Raw genomic sequence first — 16016 nt, 5'->3', positions numbered from 1 at the left:
AGATTTCTCCTCTGTCAGTGTCGGGTCGGTCTGTAGGTCGGCCTTGTATCCAGCGGGTCGGTTATCCCAGTTGAGCGCTTTGAGGTGTCAGCGTCAGCACCAGCAGATCTAGCGTCAGAGTCAGGGTATCGCCTGGGTGCATTCTGTGGCGTCCTCTGAACTGATATGTGTGTGTGTGTGTGTTCTTGAATGAGTGTGTGAGGTTGTCTCAGTCTGCACTCTGTCTGTAGAAGTGCTGCAGTAAACATCCAGAGCTCTGCTCAAATATATGAGCTTCTGATGTAACCAGGCAACAACCCTCGGGAGGACCAATGGGATGGGAGGGGCTGAAGTTGGGAGCCAGTCATAAAAAGGGAAGGACTTCTGTGAGCCAATCAGGAGGCAGTAAGGGGAGGGAGGTTTGATCTTTTTGGTCCACTCAGTGATGACTTTAAACTCAGCAGTTATTACAGCCGGACCAGTGGATTGTGTAATGACACACACACACACACAAGCATAAATATACACACAAGATGCACACTCTGTCTAACCCTCTGCAAGCCTTATGTAATGTCAGCTTCTTTTTTCATTTAACAAATTATTGATCAGAAAATAGCTCAGAGGAGTGACAGTGATGAATAAAGAGCTGAGTATGAAGAGACACTGAGGGAAAACTAGGAAGTCAAACAAACGCAGGAGGAAAGAAGGGGGGACAAATTCAGCAACAGAGAAAAGAAGGGAGAGGGACATGCAAATAATCCATGTACACTCAAACTTATATCTCTGTCTACACTGTAATGTGAGATAACGTGGGGCATTTGTGGACCGTAAACACGCTGATAATCATGACTGAAACAAAGCACGCACACATCATTCTCAAGGAAACTGGGTTAGTTCCTTCTGTCCTCAAAATGTCTCTGAGTCAGTCAGTGTGTTTCCAATAGAACAAGACTTCAGATCAACTTTGCTCAAATCAAGGAAGAAATGATGTCGTGTTGGAAATTTCAGGAGGTTATACCGAGCACCACGAAGAGAAGCATTACAAAAGAGAGAAGCGATAACGAAAAAGATTTTCAAAAGAGTAATCTAAAAATACTCGAACACAGCTGCAATGATCAGTTGATTAATCGATGTTAGTTGGACAAAAAAGCCAGTCTAAGGTGTCATTTTGCGCTTTTGGAAATTTAATGAGCATTTTCAACTTTTTTTTTTTTTTTTTTTTTACATTTTATAGACAAAACAATTCATCAAATTATCAGAAAAAATAATCTGCTTATTAGTCAAAAATGAAAATAATTGTTAAATGCAGCCCTACTTAAGAAGTTACTCCAATCTAAACAAATTACTGTAAGATTGTAGCAACATTTTGCTTGGACCAGACAAGACAAGTCTGTGACGTAAGTCTGTCCGACATTACATTAACATTTTCATGTTTATTAGTGTGTTATATTAACACACATTTCTTGCTCTGTTATCTCTGTACATTGCATACTATATTTTATACTGTGAACTTGTGCATGTTACTTGGACAATGTTTAGCCTATTTCTGCGCATGAATATCACTTCTAAGAGCTGCAGAGCACTGTCATTTTTATTCAGACATATTGCACTTTTTAAAAAAAATACATTTTTATCATATTTCTATTGTTATTTTCTTATATTCCATGTAGTATATGTGTCTCCTGCTGTTTGCTCTAATAGCCTTTATTGTTTATTTAAATTTGTCTTAATATTTTTATGTTTTGCACCAACACACCAAAGCAAATTCCTTGTATACGAAAAGCTACTTTGCAATAAACCAGATTCAGATTTGATCAAAGAAATTATAACAGAATGCCATTTTAATCTGCAAGTCATGGCTTTCAGAGATGTTTGCCATCTCACTGTAGGAGACTGGATGAGATTTGTTAAGTGCATTTAAAGCATCTTTGTCCGAGAGCCTTAGTGGCACGGTGCCCACAAAACAACCAGTCTGGATGCCTAAACCTGAGGTCAGGAATCATACATCATGTTGAAAGAATATCTGAATAGCAATTAAATGAACTGCTGACTAACAGTCAATACTACACAGAAGGGTAAGTCAATATATTACAAATGGAAAAAAAGCCACACAATGGTTCTTACTCCCGTTTAGATGTAGCGGCACTTCAGTTTAAGACAACGTGACTTTTGTTTAAGCAAAACATACCAAGAAAAAATGACTACACTTACAAAATTACATTCTTGTAATCTTTGAATATTGTATTTTTCATTCTTTGAAGCTTTTGCCTGATCTGGAGTCACAGTGGAAACACAATATGCTGCTGACTGTTTTGCTTTCAAACTTGGAAAAGTAGTTAAGATAAAAACATTCACACAGTGTATCGATATTTTCAGGACTTTCAATAACAAATGAAGAGCTGCATCAGTAAGAAAACAGTCTGTACAGTAATAATAATTCCTGATTTCTTCGTGAGCAATGATACACGGGTATCCTGATATACTGTACACATTATTTGTGGGCAAGTTTAGCATTACTTGGTCTGTTTTATATAGTTAGCTTTACTGTGAGCAATAACTGTTGCTCATAAAGCTGAAATTATTAGTCTCAAGTAGAAAATGTTTTGTTGACAGTTTTGACATCCAATTTATTGTTTGAGTCATTTATCAGTGTGAGAAAATGCTGCTTTTATGCATTTTAAATCATTGTAAATTAAACATTTTGAGGACACTGACCTATGGAATGACTTCACCTCGGGGCCTGGGATCCTTTGAAGGGCATTTCTTGTCTATTTTTGGACATTTCTTTATTAAAAATGATCAACACATTTTATAACCAAACAAATGATACTTGTAAATTAATGTGCTAATTTCTAACAAATTATCATCCCAGCGACTGAATCTATGAGGCATCCTGTCAGCCCACCAATAAGAGACGAGCACTGTCCATGACCATGGTATACTGTCACTTAAAATAAACTACAGGTGAAACAGTAGAAGTAAATGGATGTTTTGATTTAAATCAACATGGCAGGATGGTAAGAGCAGCACCCATTTTTTGTGAACTGTTGCCATAGCAACCACTGTGGCAGGCTAGGTTCCATATGGATATCTATAAAAACAAACATGAAACCAAGAGTTTGAACAAAGTCTGCTTACAATGAGTTAACAAGGCAATAGTCTTAGTGAGAGAGAGAAACTTGGATTCAGAGGGTGTAACGTTACAGTTGTATTTTTCAGTTTAATAAAGAAAAGAGGTACAAAAATAGGTCTTAATAGAGTTCTGAACTGACATTTGACACACTTTACAGCCCCACTGATGTTTTGTCACAATACAACCAACAACAATCCCCATTTCCTTCTGTACTACACCAAACACACTGACATTTCTTCCAAACCTTTCATATCTATGAATAAAACGAAGGGAAATACACTAGGGTCTAATGTGTGCTTGAAAGTAACTGATTGTTAAATACTCCAGCAGTCCCTGACTTCCTCCGAAACTTTAATTTTAGGTTCTTTCCTGTTTGGGTTACACTTGTCTAAACTCCACAATATTCTAGGAATTTCTCAGGGACAGACAGAACGATTGTCATGCATCAATATCTAAAGTGTGGTGTTGATTTGTCCTTCGTGGTTCTTGTATTTGTTTGGCCAAACTCTAATCTCAAACTTCAACTTTATCTTCTGTGACTAACACAAAGCAAGTACAGTGGCAGCGTGCTGACAAAAGGCTGCTTCAGCAGCAACGTGTGGGCTGACAATCAAAATAAAATCTTTTTCCATGATGATTTTGGGACGTGAGTGCTCCTTAGAAAGCCAGATAGGACAGCTGTACGAGAACTGTGGGTGAGAACTGATAGCACGCGTGGTGAGTGGCGCTATCTAGGTCAGTTAGTATATCGTATTACACACTGTGCCCAGTGCAGGCGCCCAGGCCTCGACACAATCGGTAAGTGAAGGGTGAGAGAGGAGAGAGAGGAGGGCATGAAGTAAGCTGAAGGAAAGAGAGACAGTACTTCTTTATGCATTTAATTATAAAAAATAAGAGTGGAAGCTTTGAGTTTTAAATGGGCTGTGCAATGATAGACGAATCTCTCAAAAAGGGTTCACTTCTGACAGTTATCTTACCATATAAATTACTATGCAATGTAACGTACAGTATGCACTATTAATCAGAGAGAGACTGTTTCAAAAACTCAAAATGAGATCAGCTGTCAGAAGGCAATAAATAAAAGGAACCAAAATCATATTAGACTTTTTTTTCACTGCCGACTTGTTTTGATTTCAGAAAAAGGTATTAAAGCTTTTAATAAATCATTTCCTGGGTGCAAAGATCCATCTACACTAAAAAACTGTTCAAACTGCACCAATATAACAACTGTACAGCCTATTTAGACCAATTACTGTGATCTAATAAGTTATCAATAAATACTTCACTGTAAAAACTATATTGTAAAACTTCTAAAATTTGGCCCAACTGATTAACACACAAACCAGTGATTTGGCCTCAGTTAGTGTGCCAGTCTTAGTTCCTGGTGTGAGTCATAAAAAAGAAACAGGTGCGATCTTTGAACTAGGTCAAAACATCTAAAGTACACAGCTGACACTCCTGAACTGACCTATATACTGTGTTAACGTGAAGGGCATGCAGAAATAATACATTGAACATATGCACAGTATCAATCAGGGCAATGAGAGAATCAGCCAACACTGAGACACATATTCCCTGTTTTCCACCAAAATAAGTGCTGATTTGCAAGTTTTTTTAAATCAAGGAAAACAGACTTAAAAATAGCCTATAGACTCGTAGGGCTGAAAATTGTAAGCAGTTTCCTTAATGGATTCATGTTAAAATTAACAATCAATTGTTATTTGAAAAAAGAACAACTTTGCTTATATAAAACAATACTAAATCTGTCTTTTCCTCAATCAAAGCTCACAGCAACATACTATATACTTTGACAGTATTGCACAGCCTATAAACTGATCGATTCAATTTCACAGGGTCGAATAAATTGTTACCGACCGATTAATCGATCATTGATTTAACTGTTATCATCCCTATGCTTTTACCATTGCCAGTAGATACTTATGCCTTTCAGTTTGTTTGTTTTTTACTGGTGTGTCACGATGAGCATCATGAACGGACTGGTAAAACAGGAACAATAGAAAGTAGGTAAGTAGTTCTTCTTTTTTATATCTGTTAATTATTTGGCCCTTCATTAAAACTTGGTGGCGACTAATTTGGAACAAAGTTCAAGCTGAGATGACCAAAAGTTGCAGAAATTACTGGAAAAGAGGCGAAAATACACGTCTACCCAAGTGTCATGTTTGCATCACGGTAGATCGGAGCCAAGTCAATATATACCTGTAACTACTGCAGAGTCATTTGTCCTGGGAGTGAATGCTGATTTTAACCTTTCCCACTGAAGACTATAGTCAAATGTTAGTTGGTGTTGGTCTTTTTTCGGTGCATGCATTTTGAAAAGATAAGAGCGCTGCAGACGGATGATGCACTTCTGCTCTCATACAGATTAACATTTTGATTCACCGCACATTCATCTGCCTCTAATTAATATCATGCAGTCTGACACAGATCTCGCACAGTGTGACACGCAAAAATTCACAATTGTTTTTGTCGCGCAGCCAAAAGTCACCATTACAAAGACCTGTGTGTGCATGAATCACCAGGTGCTTCCCCATGAAAAAAATTCACCTGACCTGGAAGAGTGTGGGTGTACACGTGCACATTGTTGCCACAAACAGAAAGAACAGAGCTCTCCAAAACCGTGTAGTGTCATAAGGGGATATAAATAATTTCCACTGCCACATAAAAATAACAGGAAGAAAATCTCATCGGGGGATTCACTGAGAGGGAAAGACAAGACCGGTTATCTGGAACACGAGACGGCGCACACGTCATTCACTCCAGGATGGCATGATGTGTGTGTAACGGTGAGAAACCACCAGCAAGAGCGAACACTCTAATCCGAGGACAAAATTGAAGACAAGTGTTTTATAATGTGTTTAAATGCTATCTGCTGGGTTGACCTTTTCCCTCCAGAGAGGGTATATTGCGTTTTCACTCCGACTGAAAATCAATAAATCGTTCACAAGCAGGGACACTTTCCAATTCTCCCACCCTCTCCTGCTTGCTCCCTCACTGCCCTTCTCTGCCCTCTGATTCTCCGTCCCCTCCATTAATTCATCCCTCCGTCCCGCTCCTCCTCACCACCGGGGCCAGGAGTGCATCCCAAGAGTCCTCTTCCTCAGCCTGCCAGGACATTTCAGTGGCCTCATGAAAAATATTTTCCAAAAGGTGAGAGAGGATACAAGCAGAGGAGAGGATGAGGGAAGTAGTGAGGGGGGTAAGCAGAGAGATCAGAGGAGAAATACCAGGGATTATATATAGATTTGAAATGAGCAGAGGCTGTCAGCATGTAAGGTGTGTGCATGTGTGTTTGTTGGCTGTCACAGTCTATTAAGGGAGCGCTGCAGCAGCCACAGAGGACAGACTTCCCTGTCTGTCAAGTGCTAGACAAACAACTCAGCCTCAGTTAATGTTGAGTCACTAGAACTTTCTCTCTATTTCAGAGCTGTCACAGCCAGTTATGTGTCAGAGTGCAACTGATGTACACATGAAAAGGCGAGCTACTCGAGTAAAAATCCACATGTACGCCTACTCATCAAAGTCGTGAAGACAAAGCTTAAAAGTTAGAGACAATTGAGACAATTTGAACAGGTGATAAAATTGAAAAATAGGCAATAAATTAAAGATAAACTGAGATTTTAAAATAAAATGTCTGACAATCACACATTCCTCCAATTTTTGAAACTGTGGGTTTGGAAAATATTTTAAAGAATGTGACACTTTTCTTACCCCCCAAAAAAATATAAATAATATTTGAATAGCAAATCGATCAGCAACAAATATTTTAATCAATCAAGTCACGTAAAATTAAAAAAGTTCACCAGTTCTCACCTTTAAAAATGTAAATATATGTAGGTGTTCTAAGTTTTTCATGATAGTAGGCTACCAGATTATGGATTTTTTTTTTACCAAGATAACTCATTGTGTGTGGAAATTAAAAAATATACTTCAAATGACTAAAAAAGACAAATGAATAAAATGAATAATATATAATAATAAAATCACAGTGCAAGAGAAGAGGGAGGGCCCCGTGCTGGTGGCACAAGAGCCTTTGACTGCGATTACTCTGAGCAGCATGTATGGGAATGAATTACAGTATTATATATCTGAATATATTGCTCGCTTTTTCTCTGATGATCTGAATAAGTCACTAAATTTGTCATGAGTTGCTTTTAAGACATAAAGTCACTAACAGCGTCTAAGAAGTTGGTAAATTTTAGTTAGTAACACTGTAAAAAAAAAAAAAGGGGTGCGTTTCAACGCAAACAGAATGCCGCACAACTATTACTTTATCTTGATTAACTTATTTTCATAATCACTGGAAGCCAAAAAAGTAACTTGAAATAAAATCTGATTAATTGCAAAGCTCTATTAACTGTGGGTGTTTTAGTCAGAGAAAGATGCTGTTTAAATATTTGAATTTGGCATTTTAAATAGTACTTTTTCACAATTTTCTGTATTTTGATACTATAAAATTGGTCAAAAATAAGCCAAACACAAGCAAGAAAAGAATCATCAGGCTAATCAATATTGAAAATAAATGTTAGTTGCAGCACTAAACATAACCACAAGAAAACATAACCATTATTGTTATAGTTCTGTTTACAGGCTGAAATACGGTTACTGAAGACAGTATTTTTTCTACAGTTGTGTTTAATATCTGATGTTTCTGTGTAATTTGTGCTGCAATTACAAAGCCTCAGGCCCGCATCTGCGGTTTTCTACATGTGGAGCTGGAACTGAAATGAGACATTTTCCACATAAAATACAAAAAGCATTTTCCTTTGTCTTAGGTCAGATGAACAATAAGACTAAACACTTCTAATCGAGAGTGCTTTGATTGTTTTAGCAATTTAAACAGACGGGTTCTCTAAAGCTCTGGGCCTAAATTATTTAAATGGCTTTGAGGCGTAGGCTGGTGACTCCATGGTCTCCAAATACAGACAATAATCCCCCAGACCAGACACTGAGGTTACACAAGGTCACGGGGATGATGGCTGCAGGCTGGCCGCAGCTAAAAGAGAATTAATACCGACCAAAACACTCACACCACACTTAAAAATAAAAACAGTCTGGCCAGCGTTTCATTTTAATAATGTGCTGCATGTGACTCCCTCAGATATTCATCAGCAATCTGTAAAGCTTTGAGTGCCGATGGACAACAGCTGTCAGTAAAACACACACAAACAAACACACACACACACACACGCGGATCTCTGTGTTGCCCCACAAACAATTAATTAACAACTAAACCACTTAGATATCAAACAATGTGACACCTGTGCACAGATGATACGCATACTGTAGCTGTCTGAACTCTCTAGTTATCCATCACCTTCTGCATCATATTACAGCCTGCTGAACTGCAGCTCAGAGGGACTAAACTGGACATCGGCATCCTGAAGTCTTGATCCAGCAACGTCCACTATGGGACAAATTTTGTGTATGCAACTGTCTCTGAGTTACAGTGAAAGATATACTGCCTGCACTGCACAGTCCAATTAATGTGAGCATGAGTGTGTGTAGTGCAACAAACACTGTGTGTGTGTGTGTGTGTGTGTGTGTGTGTGGATTATGGATTACTGGCTGTAATCATCTTAAAGGCCAGTAGGACACGGCTAGCAGCATGACCCTGACACACACACGCACATGCACACACACGCGCATGCACGCACACACACACACAGACACAAACACACACACACACACACACACACACACACACACACACACACACACACACACACACACACACACACACACACACACACACACACACACACACACACACACACACACACAGCGCAGTGAATGTTGGACAGAATCACAGCAGACTGATTTATTGTCCCACACTGCTGTGACGCTTGTCTTTATCTAACAGGTTCAACACTGCACACCTGGTGCTGAACAAAGAAGAGTTTTGCTGGTTAAACGACTATGAATCAAGATCCAAAACAATTTGAGGTCTCCACATCAAGACAGCAACAAAACCAGTTTCTTGGATGAAGACATAAAATTAAAATCAACTCTTGTTTTTAAACAAAAGGGTTAAAACCATTGCAGCCAAGGACAATGGGACGGGAGACGAACTGCCGTGTGCTTCACACTGTGTAACTGGACACATAAAACAGTCTCGTATAAGGTACAAAAGGCAATAATGTCGTGATAATATAGTGCAGCAGCCTGGCTGTAACACAGAGCATAAACCACTGTGGAATCTGGACACAGATGCTAATTTAAATAATAAAAAGAAAATAAATGTTCAAAAGCTGGTTTAAAAGATTTATTTTCAAATAAAAACAAATTGTTAATTTGGGAGATGACAAGCCTATTTGCAGTATTAATAACAACCCTATCTTAATAAAGTACTGTTTGCATCTAAAATGTAAATATTCTCTCGAGTAAAGTTGTATTTGTAAACTGGATTGGTGTACATTGATTATTTTGCATACTGGAAAAAAATACTGTAAGTCATGAAAACGCTTTGCCTTTTTCTATCAGACATTGACTCTCACTCACTTATTGTAGTTCTCTGCTGAAGATGCAATAAAGTTAATTTTGATTCAAACCAGATTAAAAAAACATCAACAGGGTGACTAAATTCATGCTTCTTGTTCCAAGGTTAAAAACTGTTGAATTTGTTCTTTTAAATTTGTCTCTGATTAAATCTGGCTAACAAAAACTGCGAGTGAAACCTGCATATACTTCTACTTTATATAATATACTCGCATATTTCTAATCGGCATTATCATCTCCTTCGTGCAGGTCTAACCGATACATCCTTAGTGTTTTCATTGGATTTATGCCAGAGATTTAAGAGAACGAGCTGTAAGATGTGTGTGTGTGTCTATAACCGGGAGTCTGGGTCAACTTAAAGGGGATCATCAGATCAGAAGAACCTGAGAAGATTTTTTTCTTCCTGCAGGGGGACTGAACTCCGGTCTCTCGGTCTGAGGAGCCACATTATTATCCTGCGTACGTGAGTGTCCGCATGTGTGCGTCAGACCTTTGTCGTCTGGTTTGTCAGAACACAAGCTCCGCATCTTTCAGTGTGACCAATCGAAAACTGCTGTGACTGTGAAACTGAATTAACAAACATTTTGGATGATTGTATTCTCATTACGTTGGTCCACTGACTGTGATGTCAAAGACTGAGCAGGTGACTCAAATATGGACAGCCCTCTGTAGAGGGAACTTTAGGAACATGTGGTTTGTTGTAATTTGAATCTGAAAGTATTGATGTAAAGGTTACATTTAAAATAACATTTACATAATTCTTAAAACAAGTCAACTATTTAACACCTGAGTTATTATTAAAACAAGTAGACTATGTAGAATATGTATATTACATATATATCATATGTTGTCAGACTGCCTGTCACTTCTTTCCAGCTCACTCTGGAGATTTTCTATCTATACTTTACAAAAGTCACTCTCAGAGTCTGATTCACAAAACATAAAGTGCTAATGATATTACAGCGCAAACACGCCCATAAAGTTTTGCAGCTGAATGCAATTGTCTGCACCTTATTACATTGATTCAAAAGGGTAGATTTAACAGCAAAATATTTAAATTTAAATACGTGCAAATACCACAAGAGCCTCAAGACGCTATTGGCTTGGCAGCACAGTTAAGGGTGCACTTAACCCTTTGCTGGTGCTTTGAGAATTATAGTGTCTTTTCGTACTTGGTTGATTTATTGGCCGCAAAAGTCACGTAATCCTTTTGTGAACGAGAGTGTAGACTAATTAATACAAACAGCTCATAAATATTTCATCAGGTGAAATGACACTAGTTGACAAGCTTATTCATGACTTATTCATAGTATTTTTAATACACCTATACGATTATTAAGAAAACAACATAATCCTATTTTCTACCATGACTATGCCATGAAGCACAATTTTTAAATCACTTTTATTTGTATACCATTAACCAGTAATAAATCTCTAAAAATATCGTGTCATCATTTCTTTGTTTTTATGTTCTTTATATTTTGTTTTTCATTTTCTATTTTTATATTGCTTATATCTCATTAACGCTACTATTTTTTATTCTTCCTCTATGTTAATTTTTTTACACCAAAACACCAAGTCAAAGTCCTTGTAAGTATAAATGTACTTGGCACTAAAACCCGATTGTGTTTCTGATTATTTTGTTTGACTTGGTGAGACGCACGATGGAGAAAGACTCTTTGAAAGCACAGCCCTGAGCTAAACTTTTTAAAAAATGATCAAAAAAATTTTGTATTACTTTTTTAATTTATTTTATTACTCAGAAATACACAATAAACCAAACAAAAGATTATTACAGATTCTTAACTAAATATCCCGAAACTGCAGCGTCCTGGTTTAGATCCAGTGTGGGATCTTTGCAACATGTAACATCCGCTTGTATTATTTCATTCTCATTCTGGGATGACCCAACGACAAACAACATCTAATGAAGCGTCTTATGTAACAGCGTAAGATGGAGCAGTGTCTTACCTGGCTGTGGGGCCGTCGTCAGTGTGTGTGTGTTGTGGTGAGTCAGAGGAGGCAGGACCCTCCTCTCCGTCCTGAGGCAGCTCTTCACATTCGGCCTCACACTTCTCATCATCTAACAGCTCGGTGATCTGAAGACAGAAACACCGAGGACACAAAAAGGTCACCTCTAATTATGATCTATTTATGGGGATGAAAAGCATGTGAGGACATTGTTAATGACAGGACAAAAGATCAGAGACGGCCAAAGTTACAAAATAAGGATTTCTCTTTGGCAATTCTAAACTTTCTAAGCCTTTTTTGGAGTTAAACTGGACTATTTTTCCTGCAGGTTAATGTGACTGATACAAATGTCTTGAAAGAAAAATTTAAAAAATATTTTTAAGATTTCTGATGTTACTGTGTCTGATTTTAAGTATATAAAATAGGCACAAATAAAGATGTATATCATGTTTTTTTGTACTTACTCATACATCAAAAGAAAAATAAACTTCCTAAGAAAACAAATAAAAGTAAGGACATTCTACTTTATTTATTTTTTTCTCTTAATATCTGCGGTAAAGAGAATTTCCCATTAGCACCAGATTAGGATCAAATATTAGAAATGTAATAGCCCTTCTTTTACACTGACAGTTAACAGGCTCACGAGGAAGTTCAGTGATGAGGATAACAGCATTTGTTACAGGATTTTTATGAATTAAAAAAAGATTATGTTCACAAAGACAAAAGGTCATAGCTATCATTTACTGAAATTTACTCATGGATTCATTTGGTACCAAAGCTTTCTCCAGCAGATTTGTAACACCAACAACACTTTTAATATTTCTGTGTAATAAAAAGGATGTTGGATATTGATCCTGACCCTCTGAATTTAAAGGATTATATTTAACTCGGGGATAAATATAAAAGCTCCCCTTCACCATGTTTTTGAAATCCTCAAAGGTCATATCAATAAAAGACACCATTCCCTTCCTCATTTTATTAAGTTTAGTTATGACTTTTAGTGTCTGCAGTTGTAGCAAAGATTTCTGGTCAGAGAAAAGGTGCTGATAGTCTCTGTTCATATATACTGAGTGTTTATGTGTGCATGACAGGAATAAGAAACCACAGTTTGTTCCAAAAGAAATCTAAATATGGATGAAGCTAATGAGTAACACATTTACACGGCAGACAGAGCAGTGAGCTGAGAGATAAAAACAGAATATTAAAAAAGGACAGGAGGGAGAGGGCGAGACAGAGAAGAGGGGCTGGAGGGTTTAAAGGAGGGTGAGTTAAGTAAGTGAGAGATCACGTTCATGTTGACTTAGCAATGTACCCTCGTCACATTACGAATAATGTAATACAGCAAAGTTGGAGGGCCACCATGATACATTACCACTATGGGTGTATATCAGATTGTTACTTTAAATAATGACGTGATTGACCAGTTTCAACAGACAAAAATTTGGCTTTTTTCCTGAAAAACAATCGTTTTTGGTCCTCTTCTTGATTACGGACTATTTGAGCTCTGAATTTGCAACCTGTCACTGAACACTGTTAATTCATTGTTGTAAGTGTTTTATACATTTATTTTAAACTTTTTAAAAAACTTTTTTTGTCATTTTGTTTTCTCAGTATGTTGTTGGGTTGTTGTTTTTTTTTTTATCAGAATTTTTTTATGCCATTGCCTGGGCAAAGAGCCCCTTTTAAAAGAGATGTTGAACTACAGTGGGAATTGAATATTCCTGGTAAAATAATCTAAATAAAAAAAACAATCAAAACTATTTTACCACTCAACATAAGATAAAAACTTTACAAGATTTTACATGATTTAAATATGTGTTGCTATGGTGTTGCAGGGAGTAAAGACGATGAAGGGAATTGTTCTTTAGGATTCGCTTATTTTAAGTATTTTGATTTTTAAGAAGATGGTCTTAAAACTTTATTTTCAACTGAAGATACAAAAATGTATGTAACATTTTATGTATCTCACAATTTAAACTGCAAAAAACATATTACAATCATATTTTTTAGCCTTAGTTTAAAGGTAGAGGTCAATGCAATAGATAGAGGGAGTGAAGACGACAGGAGGAAGGTAAAGAGAGCCAGAGTGAGGACAGGGAGTGATGGAGGGCTGAATGTAATGAATGTGACAGTAAATGAGAGAGTGAGGAGAGGAGGGAGAGGAGGGAGGGGAGGGAGGGGAGGTAGATGCTGGAGAGAAGAAGAGGAGGGTATTAAATATGTGGACAGAAATAACTCTTCATAATACAGACAGCTGACAGCATGTGAACAAGACAAACATAAATCCTTGGGCAGCAGTTTACCAATTGTAAATAGCGCCTTTCTGTTTTGTTGATTTAATCTCAAGTAATGTGAGATTTTTCTGAATAAATGTAATCAAATGTCAATGTGGTTGAAGCTATACTTGGTCAGAAAGGCTTTTCCATTCACGTGCGGCTTTTTGCAACAAGCGTCAGATAAAACTAAACCGGGGTTATAAGGTCATGAACTGGCTTCATTGTCATGAGACTCTTTTCTCCTCTGCATCGCTTTGTTTGTCCTCGTCTCTTCTCTCCTTCTTCTTCTCAGCAGCAAACCCCATCTGCTGCTGTCACTGTGCCGTTGCTACGGCAACACCTCTGTTCCAAGAGCCCTGATTGGCTGTCAGGGAATTCTTGCATCGTCACATGTGCAGATTATGGAGGATGACTCACAAGACTCATCTCAGTGTGTGTGTGTGTGTGTGTGTGTGTGTGTGTGTGTGTGTGTGTGTGTGTGTGTGTGTGTGTGTGTGTGTGTGTGTGTGTGTGTGCGCGCGATTAGGTAAAGAAATCCCACTCCCGGCTCGTATCGTTCCATATGTGCACAACGTTGAAGAGCTTCTAAAATTCAACTTTCACAGCAGAGAAAATGTTCACGTGTTGTTGTGCAGGACATGAGGAGCCGCACTGTGATGCTCATCTTTATGTGCCGGTGTCTGTAAAATGTTAAATAAATGATTCAATGGTATGCAAAGCTGAGAAAGGATTAATCACCACACCCTCTTCTCACTCCAACTGCACTCTGATGCTCCCTTATGAGATTTACACAAATGACCTTGTCTCTGGTGCCTAATGTTGCAATTGCAGTTAAACTGCTGCCCTTATCTTTGGAAAACACTCCCTGTGATTCACTTGTCATTCATTTATCAGTCAAGGTCAAAGAAATGTCAGATGTAAACCTGGATTTCATTGGAAAATTGGCCTTAATTGCTGCAATTCAAGATATCTATACTTTAGTTTTGACAGGTTACAACTTTAAATACATACGATTTTATGTCGATTTTATATCTAAGGGTTCGCTGAGTGAACGGTCACCAATCTTTATCTGCCGTTGTGTATTCTTAATAGTATAACTGTGGTCTCCAGTATGACCGATCATAAGACCTGCTCACATGATGGAAAGCTTACAAGACAATTTCTACACTCACCCCTAAAATGTATTCACCAGTTTTGGTTTTAAAACCCATAACTATTGCTATGCTTAAAAAAGGAGACTGTTTTAGAAGACTTCAGGATTGCGTTAGGTCTGGACAGGAGGAAATTGAGACTTTAGAGAACAATGATGCAGACACTCATGTTCACTTCATGTTGGGGTTGTTTCAGTCTTCCTGTTTTCACTTTGCTACAACACCAAAACTACGTTTACACCTGCTGTGACAGCCTTGCACTCATGTTACTTTCAGTGAGAGTTCCTCTTTACTGTCAGACCGAGCAGAGATATCTCTGGTCTTACTTTTCATCACTGTCGTCTTCCTCGTAATGTTTTGTACAACTAAACCACCAACCACTGACTAGACAATCTGCTTCTGAGAACTACAGTGAGTTCATGCCCACTGTATATGAATGTTCATATGATATTGATTTTTAGATGTGTTAGTATGGACTGAGATTATTTCTGAAATGGTGCTCGTGTTAGAAGGAGGAGAACACGGTTTTAAAATTCAACTGTTGTAATGTGTGTTGTGTTTCTGAGAGAGAAAGAGAGTGGAATATTGCAAATGTTGCCTGTCAATAAATACATTGTAAACTCATGATACTGACATATTAAGACAAAATAAACACCTCACAAATTGCATAAATAGTGTACATTATAAATATGCCAATAATGGTTCAAATTCTATCTTCAGGGGCCGCTCAAGTGGCTTAGTGGTTTTAGTAAAGTATCATATAACCACAACATCAGGTTCAAAGGAAAATGTTACCATTATTTTAATCAGTTATGTAAACTCAGCGACAAATAATTATCTACGACTGTGGGACAAACAGTTGGGACAACACCTCTTCAAACAGCTCTGAGAAAATAATCTACAGAAAGTTTTCATTAAACAAACAGCTTCCTGCTATCACAGTGTTCTCTCTGCGTGAAACTGTTTTACTGATTGCAAGGGCGGAATAAA

At 37.7% G+C, this 16016-nt stretch overlaps 1 protein-coding gene across 4 annotated transcripts in view; it reads right to left on the bottom strand.

The window, feature by feature from the left end:
• The window catches only part of fam13b (family with sequence similarity 13 member B), a 138284-nt gene that overhangs the window by 70495 nt on the left and 51773 nt on the right, over positions 1-16016 (bottom strand). For all 4 annotated transcript variants that reach the window (XM_042493280.2, XM_042493279.2, XM_042493281.2 and 1 more), the window contains exon 7: positions 11600-11727. In XM_042493280.2, coding sequence (XP_042349214.2) covers positions 11600-11727 — 128 coding nt within the window. The remainder of the gene's footprint in view (positions 1-11599; positions 11728-16016) is intronic.

Source organism: Plectropomus leopardus, chromosome 8 (assembly GCF_026936395.1).
Source record: "Plectropomus leopardus strain MGB_pleo_1.0 chromosome 8, ASM2693639v1, whole genome shotgun sequence".
NCBI lineage: Eukaryota > Metazoa > Chordata > Actinopteri > Perciformes > Serranidae > Plectropomus > Plectropomus leopardus.
This window is presented reverse-complemented; position numbering and strand designations above follow the sequence as displayed.